The sequence below is a fragment of the Aquarana catesbeiana genome, linkage group LG01 (assembly GCF_042186555.1).
Source record: "Aquarana catesbeiana isolate 2022-GZ linkage group LG01, ASM4218655v1, whole genome shotgun sequence".
In the NCBI taxonomy this organism is placed as follows: domain Eukaryota; kingdom Metazoa; phylum Chordata; class Amphibia; order Anura; family Ranidae; genus Aquarana; species Aquarana catesbeiana.
The window spans coordinates 401,562,514-401,581,093 of record NC_133324.1 but is presented as its reverse complement, the minus strand read 5'-3'; the positions used below and the strand labels follow the sequence as shown (position 1 = coordinate 401,581,093).

At 41.2% G+C, this 18,580-nt stretch overlaps 1 protein-coding gene across 3 annotated transcripts in view; it reads right to left on the bottom strand.

Annotated features, from left to right (window-relative positions):
• Positions 1–18,580, bottom strand: part of SMARCA2 (SWI/SNF related BAF chromatin remodeling complex subunit ATPase 2) — a 273,379-nt gene that overhangs the window by 105,560 nt on the left and 149,239 nt on the right. For 2 of the 3 annotated variants that reach the window (XM_073634899.1, XM_073634906.1), the window contains exons 24-26: positions 15,081–15,247; positions 13,032–13,195; positions 10,442–10,669 (exon numbers count right to left, since the gene is read on the bottom strand). In XM_073634899.1, the coding sequence (XP_073491000.1) occupies positions 10,442–10,669; positions 13,032–13,195; positions 15,081–15,247 (559 nt within the window). Of the gene's footprint in view, positions 1–9,388; positions 9,431–10,441; positions 10,670–13,031; positions 13,196–15,080; positions 15,248–18,580 lie in introns of all 3 variants that reach the window. The other variant, XM_073634901.1, reaches the window with a different exon arrangement.

The following is an 18,580-nucleotide window of genomic DNA, read 5'->3' as shown; positions in this document are numbered from 1 at the left end:
TAGGGATACCACATGAGACTTTTTGACCACATGCATATAGGGGCCCAAAATCCAAGGAGCACCTTTCAAGGGTCATAAATGATGCATCTAATTTCCAGACTACCTATCACATGTCAGACCGGCGGCAGCACACATGGGCTGAATGTTGGCCAGTTTCTACTGAATTGGTTGATGTCGCCTGACATTCGACCCATGTGTACGTTTTTACCCAGGTGGGCTCCTAATGTGCATTTTAAAATATCTTGCTTGCTGCAATTTACATGCATTGCCAAGGAATTGCACCTTCCATATCGAACAATACTATTACATATGCTAGAATATGCTAGGGGTTTTGCTGCCGAAATCTGCACAGAAAGTCCCTTTTCATATGAAAATTGCATAGAGAAAATGCATGTTAAAACACACAAAAACACACTGTAAAGCATATAAAAAAGTGCTTTAAAAATGTCTAATTTTTAAGGGCAGAAGTGTGAACAGACCCTTCGATAATCTTCATCTACTATAAGAGAAATGCTCTTTGGAGCATTATCCTTAAAGTGATTGTAAAAGGAAAAAAGGTTCTAAAAAACAAAAAACAAACGTTATACCTGCTCTGTGCAGTGGTTTTGCACAGAGCAGCCCGATCCTCCTTCTCTGGCCCCCCGCCGGTGCTCTAGCCCCCCCTTGCCAAGTGACCCATAGCAAGCTGTGGGGGCACTCTTGCGTACTCGCTCCCGAGCTGGCTCGCTGCATCCATAAGACAAAAAGAGCGCCGCTCAGCCCCGCCTCACTGGCTGTGTTTGACAGCAGCGGGAGCCATTGGCTCCCGCTGCTGTCTCGCTGCTGGGCATCTCAGCCCATTAGGAGGGAGAGCCTTGGGTCTTGTGCACATCGCCGGATCGAGATCGGGCTTAGGTAAGTATTGAGGGGGGAGCTGCACACTGAAGATTTTTTACCTTCATGCATAGAATGCATGAAGGTAAAAACCCTTAGCCTTTACAACCACTTCTGAATAGTGCATTCAAAGCAAAAACAAGACAGAAGTAAAATAACAAGTCCACTTACATACTTAGATTGAGTAACATTGCCTGGGACCCTGTTTTTAAGATGGTTCTAGGCCAAATTTATCTGTACAGAAATAAATGTACCTATGCAAGCTAAGAAATGGAGTATAAAATTGTCCTGGATGGCTCATGCAGGATATTCAAGCAATCACCTACTGTACATCTGCAAAACAGTTCCTGGTTCATGGAAATAAAATAAGTCCACAGAAAAAAAAATGATAAAAGGGACCCAAGGGTGCCAATATAAATGATAAACCTATTATACAGTAAAAATTAACATTCTACGGATGCAATCTAAAGCATGTAGCAGCTTGAGAAATACCTTCGTAAGCATTTGATCATATAGCAAGAAACCTACATGAGAACAGTTGGAAATGTTTTTTGACCAAATATCATTTTAGTATTTGATCCAATATTTGTATGATAATTGCTGTTATGATTGTGTACAACTTCAAAAACAGAACTTGAATCTGTAAGCTGAGCCTTTGATACTTGCTGTATGACCCTTAAACCAGCTAGGTTAACCGATTTGTAAATGGGCTTAAAATGGCAGTGAGCTCTTGCAATGTTTTTATTATGTCTCTGACTATCACTTGCAGCATATCCCCAGTGTCCAACCACACTTGTAGCATATCCATAGTCTCTGTTCAATTGCTGTACGATGTCCACAGTTTCCTACAGTCTAGAAAGGTGAACAAAGGTGAACTTTGCCTTTAAGGATATGACTTAACAAGGGTATTTACTCAAAAGAAAAAATATATAATTCTACCAGATTACAAAGGTCTGGAATGGCCACATCCTGAGTATACTGTCCAGTTCTGGTCAACAAGTCTCAGGAATGAGGTGCGTGAGCTGGAGAGAGTCCAGGACAGGACAACAAAGCCAATATGGAGGCTGAAGGACCTCAGTTATCAGGAATGACTACTGACGTTAAACTCCCTGGAGTAGAAGCACCCAAGAGGTCATATCATCGCAATTTACAAATCCTTAACCGTTTTCACTGCCAGGTCCGTACGTATATCAGACGAGCCAATTTTGGATATCAGATGGAAGCAATCTGGAGTCCCTGCAGCCGCCAGATTGCTTCCAAACCCCACCACCCACCATGTATCCCGAGCTGTGCGTGCCCATCAGCACACCCAGGACCAGAATGGTGGGTGCCACCGGGTAGAGAGGAAGGAGCTAAGTGGCCCCGGGTCCACCCTCCTCACCTTCGTCTCGCTGACCCAGAAGAGACATTTAAAACATCACTTCTGGGTCCCACTTTCACTTTCCCTGGCCAGCCTGGCAGGGAAAGAATGTAATGCAGTGCGATCTGCAATACATTTGGATTCACTGGAGCACAGGGGAGACATCCAGGGTGCAAAAAAAAAAATCATCATAGAAGGGACTTTTTGTCCCCTATGTGATGAGGAGAAAAATACTTTTTTTTTTTATGTAAAAAATACTTACACCCAAGGACATAAAATCCACCCCCCCCCCACACAATTTTTTTTGGAGCCCATTCCCACGTACATGCACGTGTTCGGGGCACCTACGGCTCCATTCACTCCAGTGTGAAAGCCCGAGGGCTTTCTCACTAGAGAGGTGCGCTGGCAGGGCGTCAGAAAAAGTCCTGCCAGCAGCTTCTTTGGAGCGCATTAGGAGCGGTGAACTCACCGCTCCTAAAGCGCCCCTGCCCATTGAAATCAATGGGCAGCGCTTTGCGGGCGGTTTTAACCCTTTTTCGGCCGCTAGCGGGGGTTAAAAGCTTCCCGCTAGCAGCCAAATAGCGCCGCACAAACGATGGTAAAGCACCACTAAAAATAGTGGCGTTATACCGCTGACGCCCGAGCGGCTCAGTGTGAAAGGGCTCTAAATAAAAAAAAAAACACAAAACAAAAAAAACCACCATGTATAAATATATTGAAAAGGATTGTAGGGGGCGTGGCCTGGCAGCCAGAGCTAATGGCTGTGGGAAGAGAGCTCAGAGAGAACCATATCGCTGTGCATCCAGCCTAATCCAGCGATGTGGGCTAGCATCAGAGGCACCCTTCTGGCTCTCTGTACTGAGGGGAGTACATTGGACGCCATGGGGAAAATAAAAGGGAGAAGAAGCTGCGGAAACTCACTCATTTCTACCAAGCGGCGAGCACACCTAGGCCTCCGGTTCGTTGCGCTGCCTGCATCAAGGTAGCAGTGGTGCTCCTAGTGTTGCCACTCATACGGGTTTCTCCCGGACGGTCTGGTTTTTGAATGTGTTCAAGTTTTCATCTGCACCAGACCCGGACACATCATTCAGATCGGACTGCATTGAGAGTGACAAGTCTGCTTGGTGGATACTTGATACTTGATGTGTGTCCCTACTACTGCTGTCTCACTATGAGCTGCGCAGTGTGAGCCAATCCCGCACTAATCCTAAGTGCATGGGGATCCAGACTTCGGCCAGGGACTCAGCCTGGCTACTCAGTACAGTACGCCCACGCTTCCTGCCACTGACTGCATGCAGGAGGGAGCCGTGGGTGGCAGCTGAATTATCTGTGTACAGAGAATGCAACATCACGCTATGCCTCAGTCTCTGTTGATAAAGCCTGCCCAAAAGCAACGAGGAGGATGCGCCCTTATCTATTGCCGGACGTCTTATTTTCTATGGCAGCAGCACACCCCTTTCCATACAGGAGAAACGCACTTTCTCCTGGGCACAGGCTCCTCTCAGGCTGGATCAGGAATGTAACAGAGCGCCTCTACAGGTGGGCGGAGCAAGCGAGACAACCCTACATTGCAGCCCCGATCACTACTTCCTGCCCAGCAGACATCAGGACTCACCCCAGGGCAGAATGAAGATAACAGAGGAAGGATGCCAGACTGCATATTCTCCTCCCATGAGTCCCAACCTGTTCTGCCTTCCAAACTGTATAATTCTGTGCTGTAAATCTGTTCTGCACCTTGCAGTGCAGGTTTACTGAAAGAGAAAGTAAAAATCTTGACTATGCCAGGAATATACTGGGACTTTTCAGGCTCCACATACACACTATATTTTATTAAAAAATATTATTTTTGATAACGTGGAATACTTCTACGTAGAACCTGAAAAGTCCCATCATATTCCTGACATTGTCAAACATTTCAGCATAAACAACAAGGGACATGGTGCCAGAATACAGCCCAACCAGGAAAGTGAAAAAGTCCACCATTGCAGTGCTGGAAGGAAATTACCACTTTCTCCTTCCATGCTCCAGCCAGCTGCACTGCTCTCCTCCTCCACCCAAAGCCTCAACATCATTGCATACCATACAGGAACATTAACCCTGTATGGTACACTGAAGATGCTGGCGTGATACCACAGCCTGTCACAACTTTCACAGAAACTGCAGGGGTCCAGTCACAGAGACTGAGAGAATCAGGTAAAGTTGGGTACACACAGTAAATTGCTTCAAAGAAAGCTGCAGAGAAAGGAACTGGAGAAACTGCCCTCAGTCCCTTTCTCGGTCTCAAAAGTGAGCCATCAGGGGTCTGTTTAGACCCTTGTTATTTGTTATCAAAGCCCACCCAACAAGACTGTAATAAAATGTAAAAATACATTTGAAAAAAAATTAATAAAAACTACTGACACCGTCCACTGCCCTACTGACACCGTCCACTGCCCTACTGACACCGTCCTCTGCTATACTGACACTGTCCACTACCCTACTGGCTAACACGGTCCGCTTTTAAGGTAGGCTAATTCATCATTTTACAGTGACATTTGTTTTATTAACTTAATCATATTTTATGGGTACAAGAATGCTTTTGTTTTATTTAACAATGCCCCTTTCAGCCCCTCCCAATGCATATTGGCAAACACGCACCGTGGCGCACTTAGAGCGCTGCATTACTACTCTCCTTGAGGCACTCAAAAGGTGTCCTAGGTCTTTTACAATCCTATAGCGTATACTCCACAAGAAAAAAAAATCGTGCCACTAAAAGTGTTCGGGTTTGGCTTGAAGAAAAGGTGGAAACCCTAGTCGCTCCTACACCATCCAGATCATCTCGAGGCAGCAGCGGAGGATCTATGCCAGGGGACCCCTCCATTAACAGCCCACAGAAATAGGCCCAGAAAAGGTCCTCTGAGCACAAATATGCAGGTGAGCCTGTGGAACAAGGACAGCACTAGAGAATTTATGGAGCAGATTAATGAATTCCCCACCACAGGGCAACCACTGAGTGATACTGTGATGAGGGACATGTTAATCACCCTCAGGGGATCCCTGCACAGGGACATGATGAACTGTATTACACAACTGAAAGCTGAAGTCTCATACATGGAAGACAGGGTCAGTCATATTGAGAATAAAATGGGGGAGTTTACGGTCGACCACAATGACGCAGAAGGGGACATGCGAGCTGTGAAAGAAAAAAATTGCAGACTTAAAGCGGGGGTCCACCTACAGTACTTCTTCCACGTCAAGGATGAGGTCATGAGTTTTGCTAGGAAAAAAACAATCACTTCCAAGTCCCTACTCTGGCAATTCTGTATTCGCAGACCCGTCTCAACACACCATGATGGCACGTAGCAAACTGGCTACACTTACCAAACTGCTCCAAAACCACAAAATCCCATATTCATGGGGCTTCCCCACAAAAATCCTCATTACAAGAGAAAACCGCACTCTTGTCATAACGACAATCGAGGATAGACTAGCTCTTGCAAGGAGATGGGATTTATTACCGGAAGATACCGACAATCTCCCCTCTAAATCCCCACTGCACAGGTAATCTCCAGAATGGCAATCTGCATAAACCCAATGATAAAACTGCCTTCCAGACGCTTATATACAAACTGCCTCGGTTCTCACTTATATAAGGATGTCTGTTCTTGGTCAATGGGAAAGTTTTCGCACGTTGTGAATATATTCACCTTTTTTATGTTTTCGTTTTTGTTCCTAATTTTGTTCATTTTTCATGTTCAAACTGTACCTGAGGATCACTATGACGATACCATCCTAAACTGGCCATCTATGATTGAGAAATTCACCATCGTAAATCTGAACTTGCTGTCCATATCTGATCCTACAGCACCACCTACAGGTAAAACCATATCATTGCACTTGTTACCAAAGGAACTTCCAGCAATCATTAACATCTCATTAATGCAGTACCCATGACATTGTCAATTGTCTCAATAAATGTTCATGGCTTAAATAGCCTGTTTAAAAGGAGCTCTATGTGGAGAGAAATGGACAAACTAAAAAGGAGATGTGTTCTGCGCTCAAGAGACACATTTCATGACCAACAACCTAAATGCTCCCATAGAGCTTTCCAACATATTTTCACTGCTACTGCTCCAGTTAAAAAAGGGGGTGTGTTAATAGCGATCAAATATTTAATCGCCTTTCAACTGCATGAGGTCTTCTGCGATCCAAATGGAAGATACATAATTCTGACTTGTGACATGAACAACACTACATATACTTTAGTGAACCTCTACGCACCCAACGGACAGGCAGCATTCATGAGATCTATGAGAAAGCGTATATAGACAAAGTCCATAGAGGCTCACTACTCATATGTGGGGACTTTAATATAGTGTGGTCAATAAAAACAGACTGTTCCAGCCCACGTCCCACTCATAGATATGAGCTACAACCTTTCTTGAATGATGCTGACCTATATGACACATGGATGTGTGTATATTTTTCTGAAAGAGACTATACCTACTATTCTTCTCCACATCGGCCTATTTCAAGGATTGACCTTATTTTATCAGATTTCAACTTGTTACAGAGAACATTATCGGTTACAATACACTCGATAACGTGATCAGATCATGCTCCAGTTTCTATAATCTTAAAAGAACAACATTCTGTTACTCCTGCTTACCTTAGGAGGAATAACACTGAACTGCTTTCTAACCCTAAGCACACTACTAAACTAAATCAGCAACTTAATTTTTTGCAATTAATAATACTGTGGATACTACTATAGCTTTTTATGGTGTGCCCATAAGGCATATAGCAGGGGCCTACCTATTTTGGCGGCTGCAAGGGAGAAAAAGCAGAAGGCTAAGCTGTTGAATACATTATTAACAAATCTTAAGGCTTTAGAACTACAACAAAAATAACCCATCCCCTCAAATTGGTTCTGACTTCAATTGCAGACAAAAAAGTTGTACATCTCTTATTTCAGCTCATCAGATATTTGAAACGAACAAAAGCAATGCATTATGTACAGGGTTATAAATCAGGCAAATTACTGGCTAGTTATATAAAGAAGTGACAACGTACAAAACTGAATAGCCTTAGAGACCCCCACAAGAAAATACAGAACACCACCCATCGATAGCTAATGCTTTTATGAAATATTACAGAGACTTATACAATCTTAATTTGATTAACGAAACACCCCAACCATTGGCTCAGAATATGAACGCCTTTCTCAACTCGGTGACCTTGCCTACACTGACTGAAGAAAAAATTACCTCACTTAATGCCCCAATTTCAGACAAATACATTTTAGATACCATCCATGTCCTACCAGCAAACAAGTCTCCAGGCACAGGCGGTTTCTCGTCAGAATACTATAAAAGCCTTTTCCCAAACCTTAGCCCCTCATTTGAGCATACTGTTGCCTCGTCTGCCCTGAAGAAATGTTACAAGTCACTATTATTACCCTGCCCAAGCCAGGGAAGATGTCTGACACTCCACAATATTTTAGACCTCTCTCTCTGTTGAACACACACCTAAAAATACACCCCCAAATTTTGGCCAACAGATTAGCTAAAATAACCCCCTCATTAGTGAAAGTGGACCAAGTGGGATTTGTCAAGGGTAGACAGGCCCCTGATGGAACAAAGAGACTATTCAATCTCCTGAAAATAGTAGAAACAAGAAAAACGCCCACAGTAATTTTGGCATTGGATGCTGAAAAAGATTTTGATAGGGTCCACTGGGGGCATCTTATTGCAACCCTACAAAATTTGGTCTTCAGCAATTTCTGCATTATACACTAAACCCTCAGCCAGAGTTTTTTAGTCCAATGCCATCTCTGAGAAATCTTCTATTATGGCACCCGCCAGGGCTGTCCCTCATCTCCTTTCATATTTACTCTGATGATGGAGCCCCTGGCGGAGGCCATTAGATACGACAGAAGTATATCTGGGATCAATGTCGCAGGTCACAACCATAAGATAGGCCTTTTAGCAGATGATGTGCTTTTTACACTTACCAACCCGGCTTCTTCCCTGACTAGAGTGTACTCATTGATGCAGGAACATGGAGCGGTGTCATACTATAAACTTAACATCACTAAATCTTGTATACTGCCTGTAAATGTTCCTAAAAAACTAATAGCCCAACTAAAACAATTCCCTTTTCAATGGATGTCTCAATCCATCTCATATCTGGGACTTAAATTAGCATTCCCAACATCCTTCACATATGAAGCTAACTTTCCAGCCTTATTAGAAACTATAAAAAGCAACCTAAACCATATCTCTTCCTTAATTTCCTGGTTAGGTAGAATAGCAGCCGTAAAGATGCTTCTCTTGCCTAAACTAATTTATTACTTTAGAACACCCCCCATATGTCTACCGGAGTCCTTTTTTAACTTAACAAATACATTTTTCAGACAGTTTATATGGAAAGGAGGAATGGCTAAAATATCATACTCAATAATCCAGAGACATAGAGATAAAGGAGGAGCTAGCTTCCCAGTCATCCGTAACTATTATCTTGCAGCAATACTAGACCAAATGAAAGCACGATTTGAATCAGAATCAGAGAAACTTTGGGTGCAAATTGAAAAGGCCACATTGAACAACAGGGACTTACCCTCCCTACTAATAGCTAAATTGACGAATAGACAACGACACTGCCCAAATTTTCCTTCTTTAGCAGCAACTTTATCAGCTTGGGAAAAAAATAAACATTCAGAAAAACCCTAAATCTAAAACACGAAGAAGAGGAACTACCTCTTGGGGTTTATGAATATTTGATTCCAAACCTCAGAATTCACCCATGGTTACAAGACAACAAATAGACATACAAAGAATTACTCTCGAAATAACCGGTACCTTCCTCTCATGTCTTGATCCAAATGCAGCATTTTCATGCCACCCACTCAGATTTACATTATGAAATGCATAAAGACTTATGGCAGTATCTGATGACCAACTATGATAAACCTAAAGGGTTATCTTGGCTCTACTCCCTTATTCAAAACAAAAATAATTTCGTCAAAACATCTAATATGACTAACTGGGAAAAAGAACTTGGGTTAGTATACTCCCCTAAAGATTGGCAAGATGGTATTCAATGCTGCTACCGGTATTCCCATTGCACTAATCAATGGGACTTAATGCTAAAAATCCTTCATAGATCATATCTTACCCCAGCAAGATTATCTTTAATCTTCCCTTCGGAAACCATCTCCTGTTGGAGACAACGTGGTGCAAAAGGTAGCATTACACATATATTATGGGAATGTAAAAATATACGCAGCTTTTGGTACGCAGTCTTTAAGCTAATTTCCTCAGCAACGGGCCTTGTTATTAAACCTACCCCTCATTTAGCTCTACTCAACCTCTCTATTAGCAATCTACCAACCCAGTTTAGAAGCATAATAATCCATATACTCATCACTGCTCGCTTAACAATAACTGCGAAATGGAAATCTACTTTAACCCCTAATACTGACGAATACAAAGGGTTAAAACTCAACACGCCTATGAAAAATACTTTGCAACTCAATCTAATAACTTAAAAGCCTTTAATGCACAATGGTCATCATGGAATTCAAGATTACCAGAGAGTGATTAACTCTAGAAATCTTATAAACCTTTACTTAATGTCTTTTCTATTTTTTTTTTACTTTATACTTTTTCACTGTTACTTTCATAGTAGCTTGCTAGGCGATATATATATTTTTTGATAACATTTTACAGCTAACCTGTGCCTATCCTATGCAAGGGTACGTGGCATCCACATTGTGTAGTAGGACGTGCGTGCCCTGCAAACAAAAGAACTACACAAAGAACTACACACAGGTGTTTTATTAGTAAATGATCTATACTACTATTGCTAATATTCCAGGCAATGCTACTGTTGTAATTTACAATGTTAAACTTTAATAAAAAAACAATTGAAAAGAAAAGGATCGTGGCACACATGCACACACACCCGCACGTTGAACTGGATAGAATGCCGTCCTTTAGCCTTGCCAACTAAGTAAAAATTGGATGAAGTAGCTTCTCTGTGTTTATGCATTTTCCTAATTGTGTGCTCAGGTTGAATTCTTTGTGACAGATTAACTTTGATTGTGTTTTCATATTCATTTAACACCCCCACCCCCCAAAAGCCAAAAATAAGACTTTAAAGCAAAAAAAAGATCAATATGTTAATTTACTTGCCTTTGACTTGTGATAGGACATAGAAAAAACATACCTCATTCTGCTCTTCATGTTCTAGAATGGCCTGAAGAAATGCTCTTCTTTCGTGGCTTGAAGATTTCTGATCAAACATCCCGGCCTGAATAACCTTTTGATCAACATTCAGCTTGTACTTGGCAGCTGCAAGAATTTTCTCCTCCACACTATTTACAGTGCACAGACGCAACACGCGCACTTCGTTCTGCTGACCAATCCTATGCGCTCTGTCCTGTGCTTGCAAGTCCTAGGTATATAAAATTAAAAGCAATGTGAACATCATCCACAAATATCACAATCATTCACTATGACTGAGCAATGATAGGTTTACAGTGAATTGTAGATAGTCTTAACGACTTGATTAAACCCTTACCTTTCGGAATAGTCTACTATCCCTAAAATCCCATGAAATCCAGTATATACACCAATTATTTACCCAGAGAATTTTTAAACCTTTCCAGCAAATTCAGGAGTATAGGGCTTCCCTAATTGCATTTCAATCATGCTACTAAAGCCCAGCTTGGCCTAACCAATATCAAATTTCTCCATACTGAGCAGAAAAGGAAAACACCACCAATGGGGTCTCTACGCAGCAATACTTTGTACCAAACACCTCAGACATCCCAATTTCCAGAAAAGGTGACAAAGTAAGATTCCGCACATTGAATCAAATGACTTGCCTGATTTCAAGGACATGTACATTAAATTATATCAGCGATTTTCTCAAAGAACAGGGTATTTCATCTGAAGCGGTTTTATTACACCCCTGTATATAAATTAGGATTATGCCTCTATGCCTTATTTTTTTAAAGACTAAGTCCACCTTTTGAAAAAATGTATTAAACGCATTATTAATATAATAAAAAAAGAGAGCATTTTCTATAAATTTTGCAACAAAAACTACAGAGAAATGCACTCGTGATCATTGCTTTGTGGGTGCTAGGCACAGGCTCTCTCAGTGTTTTCCCCCAGCCTCAGATCCATACAGAGGTACGAACCTAGCTGCAGAAAGTGCACCTGAACTACATAGCCATGAGTGAGGAGGAATCTTCTGTGCACTCTGCACATGTCCCAGCTATCATGGTGGCGGAGGGAAATGTAGTACTGAAATGTTAAAAAAAAAATATGGGTTTAATATGAAACATAGTAAAAGACATGGACTTACAGTGGGGAAAATAGTTATTTGATCCTCTGCAGATATTATCAGTTTGCCCGCTTACATAGAAATGAAGAGTCTAGCATTTTTATCGTGTATTTAAATGATAGAGACAGAATATAAACCAAAAATCCACAAAAAAAACATGATACAATGTTATAAATTGAGTTGCAGTTCAGGGAGTAAAATAAGTATTTGATCCCAAAGCAAAACATGACTTGGTGGAAAAACGCTTGTTGGCAAGCACGGATGTAAAATGTTTCTTGTAGTTTGTTACCAGTTTTACACACATCTCAGGAGGGATTTTGGTCCACTCTTCTTTACTGATCTTCTCTAAAGCCTGAAGGTTTCTTGGCTGTCACATGATAACTCGAAGTTTCAGCTCCCTCACTAATTTCTTGAGATCATTCACAAGCTCCTCCCGTGTAGTTCTGGGCTGATCCCTCACTTTTCTCATTATCATCCTTACCCCATGAGGCAAAATCTTGCATGGAGCTCCAGACCGAGGGCAATTGATGGTTATTTTGTATTTCTTCAATTTACGAATAATCGGATCAACAGTTATCTCCTTCTCACCAAGCTTCTTGTTGATGGTCTTGTTAGCCCATTCCAGCCTTGTGCAGGTCTACAATCTTGTCCCTGATGTCCTCTGACAGCTCTTTTGTCTTGCCCATGATGGTGAGGTTTGAATGAAGGAACGATTCTGTGGATAGGTGTCTTTTATACACATAACGAGTTGTCGTTGGGAGTCTTAAATTGATTGTGTACCACATGAGCACATACTGTAGCCAGTCTGTGGGAGCCAGAATTGTTGATTGGTAGGGGATCAAATACTTATTTTACTCACTGAACTGCAGCTCAATTTATAATATCTGTATCGTGTTTTTTCTGGATTTTTGGTTGATATGTCTCTATCATTTAAAAATACACCTATAATAACAAATATAGACCCTTCCTTTCTTTGTTAAGTGGGCAAACCTACAAAATCTGAAGGGGATAAAATAATTAATTTCGTCACTGTAGCCTGTCAGGGTTGGTGATAAAGCCAACTTTTCCATGCAGTTCTGGATGACCTCCAACTTACTCTACATTAAAAAAAATGGATCCAATTTTCCTTTACACTAGGAATATTATTCTTCTCACATGGAGGGCATGCTTCAAAAAACAGCAACCTACCGCTCTATAAGGTGACATATGACCTATGAGAACATAAAAGCCAGTTTGCCAAAGTCTTGAAAACATGGTCATCCCCTATGAAAACCCTCCCAACTTTGGAAACTGGTGATCCATACCATAAAAGAAAGAAACACACAAACTTATATTCTTTTCAGCGTTCTGTTCTATTCATACAGTAATATGGGCCCACTGAAAAGAGTAGAAAGGGACATGCTGGAAGAAACTTGAAAAGTAAAGAAGTGCAAGACAATGAACATAAAAAAAAATAGATAAAAACCTGATGAGGATTCCAGTCACTGTCAAAAATGACAACTGTATCTGCAGCCTGAAGGTTTAGTCCCAAACCTCCAGCCCTAGTGCTCAGCAAGAAGATGAAGTACTTTGAACCTTCTTCATTAAATTTTTTCAGTAATGCAGCTCTGTCTTCTGACTTGGTAGTACCTTAGGAAACAGAAAAGTACCTATTAGCTAGAAATATATTATCTACTGTACACGAAGGTTAACAAAAAAAATAAAAAACATTTTTAAAAAACAATTGTTTTTTAAAATTCTGTTTGAGAGCAATAACAAAAAATAAAAAAGGCCACAATCAGCACCACAGTAGGCCACGCAGGGCCAGCGTAAAAATAACAAACCCCCCACCCAGCCCTACTACTCCACCGCCTCTCTCCGTAAATTACCACATAATAATTTGGACAAGCGATTATAGGAAGACCATAGAGCGTGTCCTGCAGACCGAGATATTAACCTATTCAACCATAATAGAGTCCATCCTCATAATGTCAAACATCTTAGAATAGTTAGGTATAAACCTTAATAAAGCATCTCAGTTTCAAGAAAAGTAGTATTTGCACAACCTCTTGAGACAGAGATTCAGATGGATTAAACAAACTTGATTAGTACACAATAATGAATAGAGAACTATCCATTAGTATCAGCCATAGATGTCCAACTACCCCAGACCTTTTCAAAAAATGTTTGACAGCCCCAATTCAAATACATAGCCTAATGGTGACGCTGAGTTCAAAAATCCTTTCCAGAACTGAAGCGTTGGGGCATAGTTCTTTTTTTCTATTTATTTTTTTTAAGCTTTTTGGCTACCATGCACAGCTGAACCAAATTTTGAGTGCTCCAGTTTTAGTAAATCTCCCCCACGGAGTCACATGCGATGCCTAGTATTTCTAGCACAGCTAACTTATTTTCACGTTCTAGAAAGTATCAGGCTCAGCACATTCAGTCAGATATTTATTGTGAGCCAAAAAATATTTAGATTGTTGGAAAATATCTCTGCAATTGGGTCCGATACTTCATTCTTCTATTAATGTGGAGCTTCATTCTCTCAATCAACATTGACCATTTTTAATCCTTATGCTGCTAGCATTAGTACACAAATAGGAAATTATATCGTATTTACTTTGTTTAGACTTTTTTTTTTCTTTTACATTTCCAATTACTTCCTGGTTTCTGGGCCTAGGAAAATTATGTCATACATCTCAGGAGTCTTCAGGAGGGGTTTTCTCAGCTAAGCACACTCCCGTCTGCATGCCTGAGCTAGAGGTAGATGGATTCCAGAAAGTAAATGCTACATGAATCATCTGCCCTTACTCAAGATCTAGAGGGTGTTTTTCAAAGTGATTTATCAGCAAAATAAAGCATTGGGACATGGATGAATATGGTAAGTATGCTTTGAACATTAGAAATGAATTAATTAGCGTTTTTGGTGCAGTGTAGTTCCACTTTAAGAGGAGTCAGGGACCATATTGTGCATGGCCTACTGTTAGCATCAGCTAAGGCTCATGGCAGGTCGCAATGCTAAATAGACCCATGCAAGACCAAGGATGTGAAAATCATTAAGTATGTTTAAACATTAAGATGACTTAAAATTGTGTTCAGCAAAAAGGGTAAACAGTTCTATTAAGACCTAAACCACATGTTTTGATATATATATAGAATACCAATATAAATAACATCAGAAAAAAAAGAAGAAAACACAGACATGGTAAAACTTCAAAGACTATAATGGCACAGATCTCAGGTTGAATTTTCGGTGGCACCACCAATTGTGGAAGAGAGTTCTACATCCTTATCGCATGGAGAGTAAAAAACACCCTACGCAGCTTAAGGTTTCTCCTTCAGTGTCATTTTGTGGCCCTGTGTCCTCTTACGCTCCCTGAGACTGAATAGTTTCCTACCTACGCTGGGATAACTATTGAGATATTTGTGTATCTCAATGGTGATCCCACCATTTAGATTAACTACAAATGTATTAAAATGGTCTTATACACTGCAGTATTGTTCTAGGTAAAGAATCAAACAAAATACAAACCATCAAGGCGAAGGTAAAGAAAGCCCCGAAAAGCAAAGTAATCTTCCATTATAGTCATGAGAGATGTCATCTGACAGAAAAGCAGAACACGGTGATTTGTGGCTCTGAGCTTTGGTAAAATTCGATCAAGCAACTCAAACTTTCCTGAGGTTCTGTACAAGTCAGGCCTGTGTGACATAAAAAGAAGATAATGGACAATAATCCAAAAACAAATAATCTGAAGACAGATTATTGACAAAGGAAAATCCACACATGTTTACTGTAAATCTTCCATATCTCATATTAAAAATTTTAACTAAAATTAAAGCAGTCAAAAATTCAAGATTTACATATTTCCTAGAACTACACTCCTTGAATAAAAAACATGAATTAAAAAAAAAAAAAATGAATCAAAAAAGTTAACTTTAGATGAAAAAAAATGGATTTTTGGATTAGCTGGAAAAATCATTTTTTTGAATACATCACAGAACACAGAGGACTTCATAAACATTACTACTTGAATTTTGCGGCCACCTTCAGGTGAATAGACACTTGACCAAAAAAAAAAAAAAAAACAGGAATCCAAACCCTGTCATAACCTCTCCCAGCTTAGCTAAGCCTCAGTTTTATAGCAAGAAATTAATAGGAAAAAAAAAAAAAAAGCAAAAAAGTGGGAAACTCTGGGGTTTATTTACTAAAGGCAAAGCCACTGTGCACTACAAGTGCAGTCGCTGTAGATCTGATCATCCAATCATGTACAAGCAAAAATTCAGTTTATTTTCCTTACATGTCCTCCTCAGATCTACAGTGACTGCACTTCCAAGTGCACTTGCAGTGCACAGTGGATTTGCCTTTAGTAAATAAACCCCTTCGTGTCCTGGGTTGTACTCAAAAAAGGATTTTTAATCTACCTGGAAAATGCCATAACTTAGTGTACAGTACAGGACACAGGCTAACATGCAGGGGTGTATAGATGTAGGAAAAAAAAAAAAAAAAAAGAGCCCCAATGAGCAGCGGAAAAAAAAAAAAAAAAAAACATTCAGTGTGCATGAGGTTGATATATGAAGGGCGGTACAGCAGTGTGTGTGTACGTGCACTGACAATGGCCAGTCTCCTCCAGCAGCTTCTTTGTCCTGGCCAGGGAGAGAAGATACTCCAACTCCTGGGTGTGTCTGGAGAGGTTTGGTCGAAAGCTTGATCTTGGCTCACACAACCATCACACAGGATCCAATGTAAGCCACCAACTGGTGTGATATCACTCATGGAGCATGGGTAGCAACACTTATGGAAATCAATCCCCTTCCTCAGCCTGCTTGAGGATTACCCACGCTGGTTTAAAAAAGCCACATCCCTATAGGCAGACCAGCGGTAAATGGTTTTTAAAAAACGTGGGATCTGATGACATTCTAACCATAACAATAAATGATACTATTGTGCACCTCATATTACCAAGTTTATATAAGTTTTCAAGAGAGAAAATCCTGGGCAATATACTAAGGTACCCAAGACTAAACAGAATGAGATCCTTATTAATGAAACCAAATATATAAGTATAGAGTACTGCGCAAAAGTTTTTCGGCAGGAGTAAAGAAATGCTATAAAGTAAGAATGCATTCAATAATATATATTTTAATGGTTTACTATTATCAATTTACAAAATGCAAAGCGAACGAATTGAAGAAAAATCTAAAAATCAATATTTGTTGTGGATTTCAAACCAGCATAAATTCTTCTAGGCACACAGTTTTTGAAGGAACTCAGCAGGTAGGTTGTTCCAACCATGTTGGAGAAATAACCACAGATTTTCTGTGGATGTAGACTGCCGCAGATTCTCTGAGAGAAACCTTCTGGCTGCAACACTTCTGGTGCCCCTTGATGTTTGATGTATAACACAGCCATGACATTGTCTAACTGCACCCTGTTTGGGTGTCTCTTTCACAGACTGCGTACAGTTTTGAGCTCCAGTACATTGATGTGAAGCTTGCCTTCTACAGGTAACCAGGTTTCCTTAACCGTGAGGGAATGGAACACACTTAAACAGACTGAAAGACTGGCATGTTATAACTTTCCAGTGATAAGGAAGGAAAGGCTTCCCTTTGTTAAGAACTCGAGATCCAGCACGTAAGGGAATTTCTTGTTTGGCTAGACAGGAGCATGGCGAGGTCAAAAGGAGCATCCAAGTTCCAGGTCAAAAAAATGTGTTGGAGAGGTCCTAAATGAAATTGGGCAAATGGTACATAAGAAAGAAAGAAGCTACCATAAGACCCAGAACTCTCATGAAGAATCCTATTGTGGGATGTCTCTTCGGCATTAAATCTCGAGTGAGCTCTTATGCCCCGTACACACGGTTGGACTTTGTTCGGACATTCCAACAACAAAATCCATGGATTTTTTCCGACGGATGTTGGCTCAAACTTGTCTTGCATACACACGGTCACACAAAATTGTCGGAAAATCCAATTGTTCTAAACGCGGTGACGTAAAACACGTACGTCTGGACTATAAACGGGGCAGTGGCCAATAGCTTTTATCTCTTTATTTATTCTGAGCATGCGTGGCACTTTGTGCGTCGGATTTGTGTACACACGATTGGAATTTCCGACAACGGATTTTGTTGTCGGAAAATTTTATATCCTGCTCTCAAACTTTGTGTGTCGGAAATTCCGATGGAAAATGTGTGATGGAGCCCACACACGGGCGGAATTTCTGATAACAAGGTCCTATCACACATTTTCCGTCGGAAAATCCGACCGTGTGTATGGGGCATTAGAGTGAAAGAAGTTTCTGCACTGGAAGGAAAAAATTTGCTTGCGTGTGTCCAGGACCAAACAAAAGTATTCCAGGCAAAAAAGATGGAGAGCAAATTTTTGGAGATTGATCACCCAACTGAAGGTCTGGAGCATCAGAATTTCTTGGACATTGGCAGATAGCTGTAAAAAAGCGAGTTCTTCAGGAGAAGTTAGTCTAGATCGGGGGTTGGCAACCCGTCGACCGCGGGCTACCTGTCAACCGACCCCGTGACAGGTAGATCAGGAACAGGTCTGCGCTGCCAACCCACGCCTCCTACTGCTAGCGGGCGGTTTTTGCAATTAGCCTCCATCGCCGAGCCTTTGGTTCTCCTTCCTCCCTCCCCTCCTGTCTCCCCCGTCGCTGTCAGTGACCAGCAGAGAGCGAGAGGCAGCACAGGGGCAGCGCAACGCACTCCTGAGCCCTGCATTCTGAGCGCAACGCGCTCCTGAGCCCTGCATTCTGAGCGCAACGCGCTCCTGAGCCCTGCATTCTGAGCGCAACGCGCTCCCGATGCCTGCATTCTAAGCGTAACGCACTCCCGATCCCTGCATTCTGAGCGTAACGCACTCTCGATCCCTGCATTCTGAGCGTAACGCACTCTCGATCCCTGCATTCTGAGCGTAACGCACTCCCGATCCCTGCATTCTGAGCGTAACGCACTCCCGAACCCTGCACTTTTTTGTAATACTTTTTTTTATGTCCACTGAGTTTGCAATCTACATTTGGGGTTA